Source organism: Muscardinus avellanarius (genome assembly GCF_963383645.1).
Source record: "Muscardinus avellanarius genome assembly, chromosome: 3".
Lineage (NCBI taxonomy): Eukaryota > Metazoa > Chordata > Mammalia > Rodentia > Gliridae > Muscardinus > Muscardinus avellanarius.
In genome coordinates, this window is record NC_137788.1 from 115,600,064 (window position 1) to 115,611,887 (window position 11,824).

General features: G+C 51.9%; 1 protein-coding gene across 1 annotated transcript; it reads left to right on the forward strand.

Moving 5' to 3' along the window:
• Positions 1 to 211: 211 nt before the first annotated feature.
• Positions 212 to 11,734, forward strand: PGLYRP4 (peptidoglycan recognition protein 4; the record flags this gene model as incomplete). Its single annotated transcript, XM_080691588.1, has 11 exons — positions 212 to 215; positions 622 to 756; positions 851 to 981; positions 1,382 to 1,388; positions 2,471 to 2,575; positions 3,065 to 3,266; positions 5,434 to 5,552; positions 7,217 to 7,369; positions 8,813 to 9,011; positions 10,420 to 10,538; positions 11,556 to 11,734. The coding sequence occupies 11 exons, from the start codon at positions 212 to 214 to the stop codon at positions 11,732 to 11,734; spliced, it is 1,353 nt and encodes a 450-aa protein (XP_080547714.1).
• Between the last annotated feature and the right edge of the window lie 90 nt (positions 11,735 to 11,824).

The window sequence follows — 11,824 nt, forward strand, 5'->3', positions numbered from 1 at the left end:
AGAGCTTTTCTGTGCCCACCAAGGGCAACATTTTTGGGTGTGGGCATTGCCTCAGAGTCTCGGAGCGTCCCCACCCCTTGTGGCTGGGAGACCCTGCAGGCCCCCATGGAGATGGCACCTTGCTGGGAGCTTCCTCTGGCAGGGCCAGCTTCCTGCCAAGGAAGGGTGGGGTGTGGTCGAGGAAGGTGATGCCTGTGCAGGCCATGGGGCTATGGGTTAGAATTAGCACAGTGAGCTAATTCCCATTGTCTGTTGGGAAAGAAGCGTTCTATTTGTCTCCCTCCTTCCTGCTGGAGACCCCCGGGGGGCACGGGCAGGGTGGGGGTGTCGGTGTTGAGCCCAGTCCTCGGCTTTCAGAATCCTGGCCCGGATCTGTGTCCACAGGCGGGAAGTCCCCTGGCGCCCACAGGCATCCCCAGGTCGGCTGGGGACCAGGAAGGAGCCCAGGGAGGGTTGGGCAATTGTGTCCTTTCCCGGGGAGGAGGCGCCTGGGCTTATTCACCGGGAGGGCCCCGAGCTGCGCCCAGCCCGAGTCTGATTTCTCTGGGTTCTTCTCAGTGCTGTGCACGGAGCCGGCTCAGCGCCTCGGATTTCGCTCTCCATCTTTTGCTGGGGCTGCAGGTGTTTCTTCTGGTCCCCGGGAAGCGGAGCCCGGGTCTCGGCGCCCCGGGGAGCGAGCGCCCTCTAGTGTCCGGGAGCGCGAAGGGCGCAGGAGGGGCGGGGCCGAGCGGAGGAGCGAGCGCCAGCCAATGAGAGGCCGGCGGGCTGCAGCCTGAGGCGGGCTGCGACCCCGCAGGGTCCACAGGTATTTCTGAGTCTGAGGTTTTGCTTTGGCAGCTCTCTCCCAAAGGAGGAGCTGGACTCCACCAGATAGAGGCTGAAGATCAGATTTCTTCTGCCCTAGACCCCGCATCCCTGCCTCTCCAGATTCCTAGATTCCTACAGGGAAGGACTTCTCCGCAGTTACTCCCCCTCGCCCAGGTGAGTTTGGAGCTCTTGGCTGGGCTCAATTCCCTCGTCTAGAGAAATGGGTGTTGGCCATCCTGCATTACAGCATTGGTGGTAGGATCACCTAGGACCGCGTGTACCAGCACCCACAAAGGCCATGCACACAGTAGGTGCTCAGTGAGATGGAGTTGCCAGGGTAACAGGACAAGGAGGCCGCGCACACGCCACCTGCAGGGTCACCCCGAGAAGCCCCAGCCCGGCCCTCCAAGGCCCTCAGGGAAGGGAGACAGGGGCCCCATGCAGTGTGGGGTGCTCTGTTCGCAGGAGCGCGGCCTTGTGAACCATCAGCGTCTCCCAGGGTTACCACGCTCAGCGTCCGGCCCGCGGGAGGATGCCCCTCTGGATTCTCCTCCTCTTTGCTCTGGGCCTCCAGGTTTGGGGTAAGTTTTCTTTGGCCTAAAGAATACCTGAGGATTATTCTAAAGTTTTATAATTGTAATTCTTTTTTTTCCCCTTGTTTGTGGCTCTGGGGATGGAATCCAGGGGCATTCTACCTCTGAGCTACACCCCAAGCTCTATTTTTTATTCTTTATTTGGAAACAGGGTCTCACTGAGTTGCAAAGGGCCTCACTAAGTAGCTGAGGCTGTCCGCGAACCGCGATCCGCCTGTTTCAGCCTCCCAAATACTGGGACCTATTTTATATTTTTAAAATTTGGAAACAGGGTCTCTTAAGCCAACGAGGTTGGCTCCGAACCAGCGAGATCCTCCTGTCTCCACTTCCCAAGCGCGGGGATTACAAGCGTGCACCACCACGCCCGGCACAGTAATAATTTTAAATAAGTTACTTGGCTCTTTTGGCCTTAATGTTTTGACCTGGAAATTGAGATAAGGCTACTGGTATCTTAAACTTGTTGCAAGGATAAAGTGAGATAATGCACAGTTTTGGGCAATAAAAGCAAAGAAATGGAAGCGCTGGATTATTGTTATGTGAATCAGAGTCTCACCTGACTGCAGGCCATGCTTGTAAATAAGGGCCATGCTTGTCAATAAGCGAAAGCGCCCTGGGGATAGAAAGACATTTGTTGGAGGTGAGATACATCAACTGATGCCCCATGCCCGTACCCCCGGTTCCTCTCACAGGCTCATAGACTTAGCAGATGTGCCCCGATCATTCAGGAACTGGCCCGATCCATGGGTATCATCCTCATCTCTTTCCCACACTTTCTCCGCATCACTTCCACTAGACGAAATTCACACAGAAGGGGACTCTGTTTCATTGATATGCCCGGATACATTTCCCAGTTGTTTTTGCCAATCCTATGTTTAGAGGTGGCACATGAGGATAGTTCACTAGTTCTGAGTCTCCGCCCTTTGTGGTTACCACCATCCTGCAGTGGTTATGGGACTGGGCATTGGAGAAGACCAGGCTGCCCACTGCTCTTAGTGGACGCCCTCTGGTCAGCCCGAGGGCTTTCTGGAGGGGCTGGGGAGACCAGTGCAAACCCCAATGCTCCTTTCTAGGTGTCTCCTGGAACAAAACCCAAATGAGTCAGGCATCAGAGGGACTGCAGGGCCTGCTCACCAACATCTCCCGGCAACTCGAGAAGGGCAGACTGGGTCCGGATGGTGAGGAAGCTGGGGACGGATGGGTTTCTCGAGGGGCCCTTGATGATTTCCAGCTCCGCGGGGCCGCATGGGATGGGTGCAGTTGCAGACAGGAGCACGGGGGCCTGGCCTTATGGCGATGGATGTCCTTGGCCTCCTTCTTTTGGCTTTCTCTGCTTCTGGTGCTAAAAGGAGCTTTTCTGCCTTGGAGCCTACCAGCCATGAACTGGGCCTTGGAAACTATGTGCCCACATAAACCTTTTCTCTTCCAAGTTGTGCTTGTCAAGTAATACAGGGAGCGAGGCATCCAGGCTTCCTGGCAGGTGCGGATCCTGCCTTCGGGGTGATCACGGGAGACAGGCAGATATGGAGGTGACAGGGGAGGGGGACCTGCCTTCTCCTAATGCTCCTCCTTTCGCCACCTCGCAGAAGATGCAGCCCAGACCGGCACGTGCAGCCCGGGTGGCTAATGTGGCGACCCCGGGGTGACGTCTCATGGTCTCCCCACAGATGTCTTCTTCATGGTCCCTCGCAAGGAGTGGGGGGCAGGAGCTGTTGGCTGTACATCTTGGCTGGCCACACCAGTGGACGTCCTTGTCATACACCACATCCCCGGATTGGAGTGCCAGGACCAGGCTGCCTGCAGTCAGAGGCTGCGGGAACTGCGGGCCCATCACGTTCAGAACAACAGCGGGTGCGACGTGGGCTACAAGTAAGAGGCCACCCAGGTCTCCAGACATGAGGTCGCCTAGGGCTCCCCACGCCTCCTTGTCTGCTTCCCTTGTTTTCTGGGTCATAGTTTTGTAGGTTTGTCATGAATGTTTATTTGTTATTTTTATTTCTTATTTTTTGGTGGTACTGGGGTTCCTGGAAGCCCTTCTACCTCTGGGCTACACTCCCAGGCCTATTTTTACATTTTTATTTGGAAACAGGGTCTCCTAAGCCAGAGCGCGCAACTGGCTTCGAACCTGCGCGATCCTCCTGTCTCTGCCTCCCAAGCGCGGGGATTACAAGCGTGCGCCACCACGCCCGGCTGTCATGAATGTTTAAGTAGTCAAAGATACACACACACACACACACACACACACACACACACACACACACACGCATATATGTTCAACATATACTATTATATATCAATAATGATAATAATATATTATTTTTTGTGGTACTGGGGATGGAACCCAGGGGCATTCTACCTCTGAGCTACACCCCCAGCCCTATTTTTTTATTCTATATTTTGAAACAGGGTCTTACTAAGTTGCGAGGGCTTCACCAAGTAGCTGAGCCTGGCCACAAACCTGCGATCCTCCTGTCTCAGCCTCTCAAATGCTGGGATTACAAGCGTGCACCACCACGCCTGGCTTATAATATTATTATAATAATAATATGATAATATATAATATAAACCTGCCTCCAAGGCTGGAAGGTTGTCGGGTCTTCTAGCAAGGCCTCAGCTGCAGATTTGTGAAGCCTGAAGTGGGTCAAGAGTGTGTCTTAGCTCACAGCACGCTCCCCATACCATGGGCACCTTGGTGGGCGGTCCATCAGGAGGTAACCTATCTGGAGCCCGGCGTCCCCACATCCCCACCCCCAAGGCCTGGATGGGGACAAGTTGGTGAGAATCTTCTCAGTTCCTAGCACCTCTGAAGGACATTTTAATTTTTTTATTTTTTACTTTTTTGCGGTCCTGGGAATGGAACCCAGGGACATTCTACCCCAGACCTATTTTTTATTCTTTATTTTGAAACAGGGGCTTACTGAATTGCAAAGGGCCTCACTAAGTGGCTGAGGCTGGCTTTGAACCTGCGCAATCCTCCTTTCTCAGCCTCCCAAATGCTGGGATTACAAGCGTGCGCCACCACGCCTGGCTCTGAAGGACATTTTAAAATTTTGTGGTTCTAGAGGTTGGTACCTAGGGGCTTTCTACCTCTGAGCTACAGCCCCTGTCCTTTTTATTTTGAAAGAGATTCTTGCTAAATTGTTGAGGGTCTCACTAAGTTGCTGAGGCTGGCCTTAAATTTGTGATCCTCAGCCGGGTGTGGTGGCGCAAGCTTATAATCCCAGCATTTGGGAGGCTGAGATAGGAGGATCGCGGTTCAAGGACAGCCTCAGCTAGTACTTAGTGAGGCTCTCCACAACTCAGTGAGACCCTGTTTCAAAATAAAGAATAAAAAATAGGGCTGGGGTGTATTTCGGAGGTAGAATGCCCCAGATTTCGACCCCCCGGTACTAAAAAAAAATAAAGTTGCGATCCTCCTGTCTCGGCCTCCCAACTTCTGGGATTACAGGTGGGTGCCATGGACATCTTGGAAGAGCCTTTACACAGCTCCTCTGAAGGACTGTGGGTGGTGGCAAGGTTGCCCCCTGGTGGCCACTGGGAAGCCAGTCCAGCTGCTCACACCTGACTGCCCCCCAAAAACACACACTCTGGTTTCTGGGATCACTTCCCACATGCACTGCCCGGTCTCACGGTCACCCTGCAGAGAGAGCCAATGGCCAGCCCGCCTGGGGGTCACAGGGCAGCCTGCATTTTTGGAGTCCGAAGGAGAACCACGTTTCCAGGAGCGTGGCCCCCGAGGACACCCTGGCACGGTGTGCTTGGGTCGATATTATTTACCATGGAAGTTTCAGGATCTGTTCTTCTTCGCAGTCCATAGGATGCTTTAATATACAACTTGGGTGTCTGAGCAAGGAGGGGGAATGTCGAGAGAACAGGAGCGGGTCCTTTTGAATGTTAGGGACCCTGCCCTTGCATCCTTGGGGAGAATCCACGCAAATTCCTCCCAGCGCACAGGGCTCCAGCCGGTCTCCATCTGGAGCCTGGGTAAGCGGTCTCCTCTCCCAGGGCTGTGACCGTGTGTCTCCTCGCTCGGCAGCTTCCTGGTTGGGGATGATGGCCGGGTGTATGAAGGTGTCGGCTGGAATGTGCAAGGGCTGCACACGCAGGGCTACAACAACATCTCCCTGGGCGTCACCTTCTTCGGCACCAAGGAAGGTAACGGTCACCCCAGCTGGCCCTTTTCCAGAAAGTGCGCTTCTGCTCCGTGTCCGCCCTGCGCCTGCTCCGTCTTCTCCAAAGATCCGCTCTCTTGGAGTTCTCTTCTCTCCTGACCCTCACAGCATGGCTCCGCAGTGGTCCTTCTCCAGCTGCTCCGGCTCGCTCCTCCATCTCCACAGTAGCCACCTAAGTAGTCACCTAAGCAGAGATGCGTGGCATCTTCTCTCCCCAAGTGTGTTCTCCTGCTCGTCCCCCTGGGAAGACCCGGGATCCCGCTGCTACCCCTATGTGAATGATGGTCGTGGTCATGGCTTCCTCTTCACTACTGACATTATTATTATTATTATTATTATTATTATTATTAATTATTATTTGGTACTGGGGATGGAACCCAGGAGCCTTCTACTTTCGGGCTATACTCCCAGACCTATTTTATATATTTTTTGGAAACAGGGTCTCACTAAGTTGCCAAGTGCCTCATTAAATAGCTGAGGCTGGCTTCGAACCTGCATGATCATCTGGTCTCAGCCTCCCAAGTACTGGAATTACAAGCCTGTGTGACGCCCAGCCTGACTCTCTGTATAGCTGCGGGCTGGGCTTCTGATTTCCTGTCCTGCACCCACAGTTCTTCCTTCCGTTTCTTACCCCTAGATTTTCCATACTTCTCTCTTATTTATTTATTTATTTATTTATTTATTTATTTATTTACTTACTTACTTACTTATTGTACTGAGGATTGAACCCACAGGTGCTCTACTACTGAGCTACACTCCCCAGCCCTTTTGGTTTTGAGACCAGATCTTGCTAAATTTTCAAGACTGGCCTCAAACCTGTGATCTTCCTGTCTTATCTTCCCAAGTATGGGAATTACAGGCATGTGCCACCATGCCCGGCTTTCTATGCATTTTTTTTCTTTTTTTGCGGTACTGGGGATGGAATCCAGGGGCATTCTACCTCTGAGAGACACCCCCGGCCCTATTTTTTTATTCTTTATTTTGAAACAGGGTCTCAGTGAGTTGCAAAGGGCCTCACTAAGTAGCTGAGGCTGGCTGCGAACCATTATGTATGTATGTATTTATTTATTTTTGGTGGTACTGGGCATAGAACTCAGAGGCCTTCTACCTCCAGGTTATACTCCCAGACCAATTTTATACTTTATTTGGGAACAGGGTCTAAGTTGCTGAGAGCCTCACCAAGTAGCTGAGGCTGACTTAGAACCTGTGCGATCCTCCTGTCTCAGCCTCCCAAGCGCGGGGATTACAAGCGTGCGCCACCACACCCGGCCTCCACTTAACAGATTTTAAAAACAGCTTCTCACCGCCTCTTGTTGGCTGGGGATTTTGAACATGTTGTATTTGAGGGCTTCAAAGTTCCACTTTGTGAACAATGGGGTCATAATAGCGTGGTCTTCAGAGGCTCGTGGGGAGGAGTGAATGTGTTTTGTGGGTGAGGAGCCCCCGGCTTGGGCCTGGAAGGGCCACTTCCCACAAGAAACCTCCGCGATGGAGGAAGGAAAGAAGGTTCCAGCAGGTTCGAGAGCCACTGAGTGCTCCATCCCAGAAGACCCCCGGGCTCACCAGGCGGCCTGGGGGGAGCTGCTCACGCTTCTTGTCCTCCGACAGCTGTGTATCTTTTATTCCCCACACGCGGTTCTCTTCCAGGCCACAGCCCCAGCCCTGCCGCCCTGGCAGCCATGAAGCATCTCATCTTGTCTGCTGTCCAGAAGGGCCACCTGTCCCCCCAGTACAGCCAGCCACTCCTCGTGAAGGCCGAGAGCTGCCTGGCCCCGCTGCAGAAGGCCCCTCGGCAGCGAGGTGAGGGCAGTGACCGTCCGGGGCCCTCCACCCTGGGATGCCTGGGCGCCGGAGTTGGGGTCATACTTGTGTGTGCGTTTCTTCATTGAGTAAGCATTAGCTGAGCACCTACTAGACCCCAGAGGGCAAGGATGGTTGGTGAAATGAACTCGTAAATACTTGGTGTGTTGGACGGTGAAAAGTGCTAGGGATAGGAAGAACTCTAGATGAAGAAGAACATATGCCAGATGAGCACATAAGGCGCCCTGACCAAGGGGGGACGGGAGGAGGGAAAGGGGACATTCCCTAATGTACATGATGTACGTTCACAAACATAACAAGTCAGTCACCAAGCCAAATGTGAGAAGGAGGGAGGTGGAGGGAATGGGGCAGGAATGGGGCAAGGGCTCAATGAGAGGTGTGTGCAGGAATGCTCCACCATCTTGTACTCCATTAAGATGCATGACTACAGTGCACCACTAAAAATTTTAAAAAAGGCCAGGCGTGGTGGCGCATGCTTATAATCCCCAGCTTGGGAGGTGGAGACAGGAGGATGGCACTGGTTTGAAGCCAGCCTCACTGGCTTAAGAGACCCTGTTTCCAAATAAAAAAATTTAAAATAGGTCTGGGAGTGTAGCCTGGAGGTAGAAGGGTTTCCAAGAACCCCAGTACCACCAAAAAAAAAAAAAAAAAAAAAAAAAAAAAAATTAAAAAGTGCTATAGAGAGGGAAAAAAAGTGCAGAAAGGGATAAGATATGTCTATAGTCATTTTTTATATATCCACACACATGCACATACATGCACACGCATATAAACACAATATACATAAATATTAGCTTGGCATGGAGGCGCACGCCCGTAATCCCAGTACTTGGAGGTTGAGACTGGAGGATCACAGGTTTGAGGCCAGACTCAGAAGTTTAGCGAGACTCTCAGCAACCTAGTGAGACCCTGTTTCAAAATAAAACAAAATAGCCAGGCATGGTGGTGCACGCTTGTAATCCCCGCGCTTGGAAGGTGGAGACAGGAGAATTGCGCAGGTTTGAAGCCAGCCTCGTTGGCTTCAGAGGCCCTGTTTCCAAATAAAAATATAAAAAATAGGTGTTTGGGAGTGTAACCCAGGGGTAGAAGGGTTTCCAGGAACCCCTGTACCACCAAACAACAACAACAACAACAACAACAACAACAACAAAGAGACCCTGTTTCCAAATAAAAATATAAAATAGGTCTGGGAGTGTAGCCCGGAGAAGGGTTCCATCCTCAGTACCACCAAAAACAAACAAACAAACAAACAAACAAACAAAAATACAAAAAACAAAAAACCCAAAACTAAATAAATAAATAGATAAATATATATATGGCTGGGGGTGTAGTTTAGAGGTAGAATGGCCCTTGGTTCCATCCCAAGTATCACACACCACCGCCACCACCATCGCCAGCCTTCCTTTGTATTTCCCACCCCAGCCTGCCCCAGCATCGTCCCACGGTCTGCCTGGGGGGCCAGAGACAGCCACTGCCCCAAGATGACCCTCCCTGCGAAGTACCTCATCATCCTCCACACGGCCAGCCGGACGTGCGGCGAGTCCGCGGAGTGCCGACTGCTGGTCCACGATCTGCAGTCCCTCTTCACCGACAGACTCCATGAGTGCGACATCGGGTATAAGTAAGTGGATCCAGGGACCGACGCCTCTTACTGAGCGCCTGAAGGCTGAGGACGAGGAGACAGACATTTACTGAGTCCCAGCCAGCCCCGGTGGGTCTCAGTTGGGAGGTAGCTAAGGGTCTAGTGGTGCTGCCAAATGTGCCCCACCCCTTTTTTGGGGGGGCTGGGGATGGAACCTAGGGCCATTCGACCTCCCAGCTACACCCCCTGCCCTATTTTTTATTCTTTATTTTGAAACAGGGTCTTACTAAGTTGCTGAAGGCCTCACTAAGTAGCTGAGGCTGTCTGCGAACCGTGATCCTCTGGTCTCAGCCTCCTAAGTACTGGGATTACAAGTGTGCCCACCACGCCCGATGGCATCTGTAATTCTTTAATAAAGAACACACTGACCTCTTGGGAGAGGAGAATTTTCTTTTTCTTTCTCTTTTCTCATCCAGTTTAGTCTGAATGGTTCTCAAAATTCCATGAGAGCCCAGGATGATGGGACACATTCATAATCCCAGTATTTTTGGGGGAGGCTGAGACAGGAGGATAGCAGTTTGTGGACAGCCTCAGCTATGTAGTGGGGCCCTTTATAACTCAGTGAGACCCTTTTTCAAAATAAAGAATAAGAAATAAGCTGGGCGTGGTGGCGCACGCTTGTAATCCCAGCATTCAGGAGGCTGAGACCGGAGGATCGCGGTTCACAGACAGCCTCAGCTACTTAGTGAGGCCCTCTGCAACTCAGTGAGACCCTGTTTCAAAATAAAGAATAAAAATAGGGCTGGGGTGTAGCTCGGAAGTAGAATGCCCCTGGGTTCCATCCCCACCAGTACCGCAAAAAAAAAAAACAAAAAAAACTTTAATCCTCCCTGAATCTGGCTTTGAGACCTTGATCGGATATCAGAGGCTCCATTACCCATAGAGCAAATCAGAAAAGAGGCCCCTTGCTAGGCGTACAAAGCCCTTGTCAGGACCCAACTAGAAAGCGCAGACTGGCTGGGTGTTGTGGCGCACGCTTGTAATCCCAGCCTTAGGGAGGCTGAGACAGGAGGATCGCGGTTCGCGGACAGCCTCAGCTACTTAGTGAGGCCCTCTGCAACTCAGTGAGACCCTGTTTCATAATAAAGAATAAAAAAATACGGCAGGGGGTGTAGCTCGGAGGTTGAATGCCCCTGGGTTCCATCCCTGGACCCACAAAAAAGAAAAAAGAAAAAAAAGAAATCTGCGAGATGCTATAAGCCAGGGTTCCCTCTTCCATCCGCCCAAACTGGCTACCAGCAAAGGGCTGGCAAGGAGCCTGTCTTCCTTGTTTCTATGACTCAGTGCTTAGAACTTAATAGAGAATGTCTGATGAATGAAGACAGGCGAGAATTAACGAGGGCAGGAGGTCTAGACTGAGTCTCCATCTCCCTCTGTGTTCCTCTAGCTTCCTTGTGGGCCAGGATGGCGTTATTTATGAAGGGGTGGGCTGGACTGCCCAAGGCTCTGGCGCCCCAGGCTACAACGACATTGCCTTGGGCGTTGCGTTCATGGGCACCTTTACAGGTAAGGGGGTATTTGGGGTGGTTGTGGTCGTGGTCGTTGTGTGGTATTTGAGGGACAGTGTCTGACATGGCAGACAAAGACATCAGGGGGTCTTTGGGAAGAGTCTTAGTTCATCTCTGCAGGGGCATCCTTTCTTGGTTACCATGGCAACAACCTAGGACCACTCCACCTTACCCATCAAAGTGTGGATGAACCCGGACTCAGCACTGAGACTTCTCATTGCAGATGGTCCCTGCTTAGAGCTCTGGACTGGAGCATATTTATAGCCAGGGGCTATAAATGATGGTCTACCTCCACACTACAGCCATATATATATATATATATATATATATATATATTGTTTTGGAAACCAGGTCTCACTTGGTTTGTTGGGTCTTATTAAATTTTATTGCTGAAGCCGGGCGTGGTAGCGCACACTTGTAATTCCCGCGCTTGGGAGGCTGAGACAGGAGGATCGCACGGGTTCCAAGCCAGCCTCAGCTACTTAGTGAGGCTCTCAGCAACCTAGTGAGACCCTGTTTCCAAATAAAATATAAAAAAAAAGGTCTGAGAGTATAAATTGCATTGCTGAAGCTGTCCTCGAATCTGTGATCCTCCCGTCTCAGCCTCCCAAGTACTGGGATTACAGGTGTGTGCCACCACACCTAGCCCCATCCCTCAGTTTTGATGATCAGTACTATCTCTGGACATCGTCAAATATCTTATGGGTGGCTAAACTGCTCCTCGAAGCGAACTACCAGGTTAAACTTTTATAGCAGGAGAAGATTTCATGCATCCTCGGAAGAACTGAATTTATGGTCCCGGGCTCAGCCCCTTTGAGTCAGGACGGTGTAGGCACCAATGCTCTTGAAGTCCTCACCTGGTTTTCAGTCTGTCTCTTGAGTGGCTGGACCAGTGGACTATACTAATGAGCTGTTGGTGGCACTGAGGGGTGGGGGTGGCAGCCTCAACGGCTTGTTCTGTCCTGGGCAGGGCACCCTGACATCCTATGTCTGATGGGCCGGCTGTGTTTTGCAGGGACCCCGCCCAATGCCAGCGCGCTGGAGGCGGCCCAGGACCTGATCCAGTGTGCTGTGACCAAGGGGCATCTGGCCCCCAACTACCTACTGGTGGGCCACAGTGATGTGGCCAATACTCTGTCCCCTGGGCAGGCTCTGTACAACGTTATCAAGACTTGGCCTCACTTTAAGCAGTGAACATCCACCCTCCCCTCCGCTCACACATCCACCTGCACGGATTTGGATGCACCGTTTATAGTGGGTCTCTTATCTCCTCTGGATTCTGCG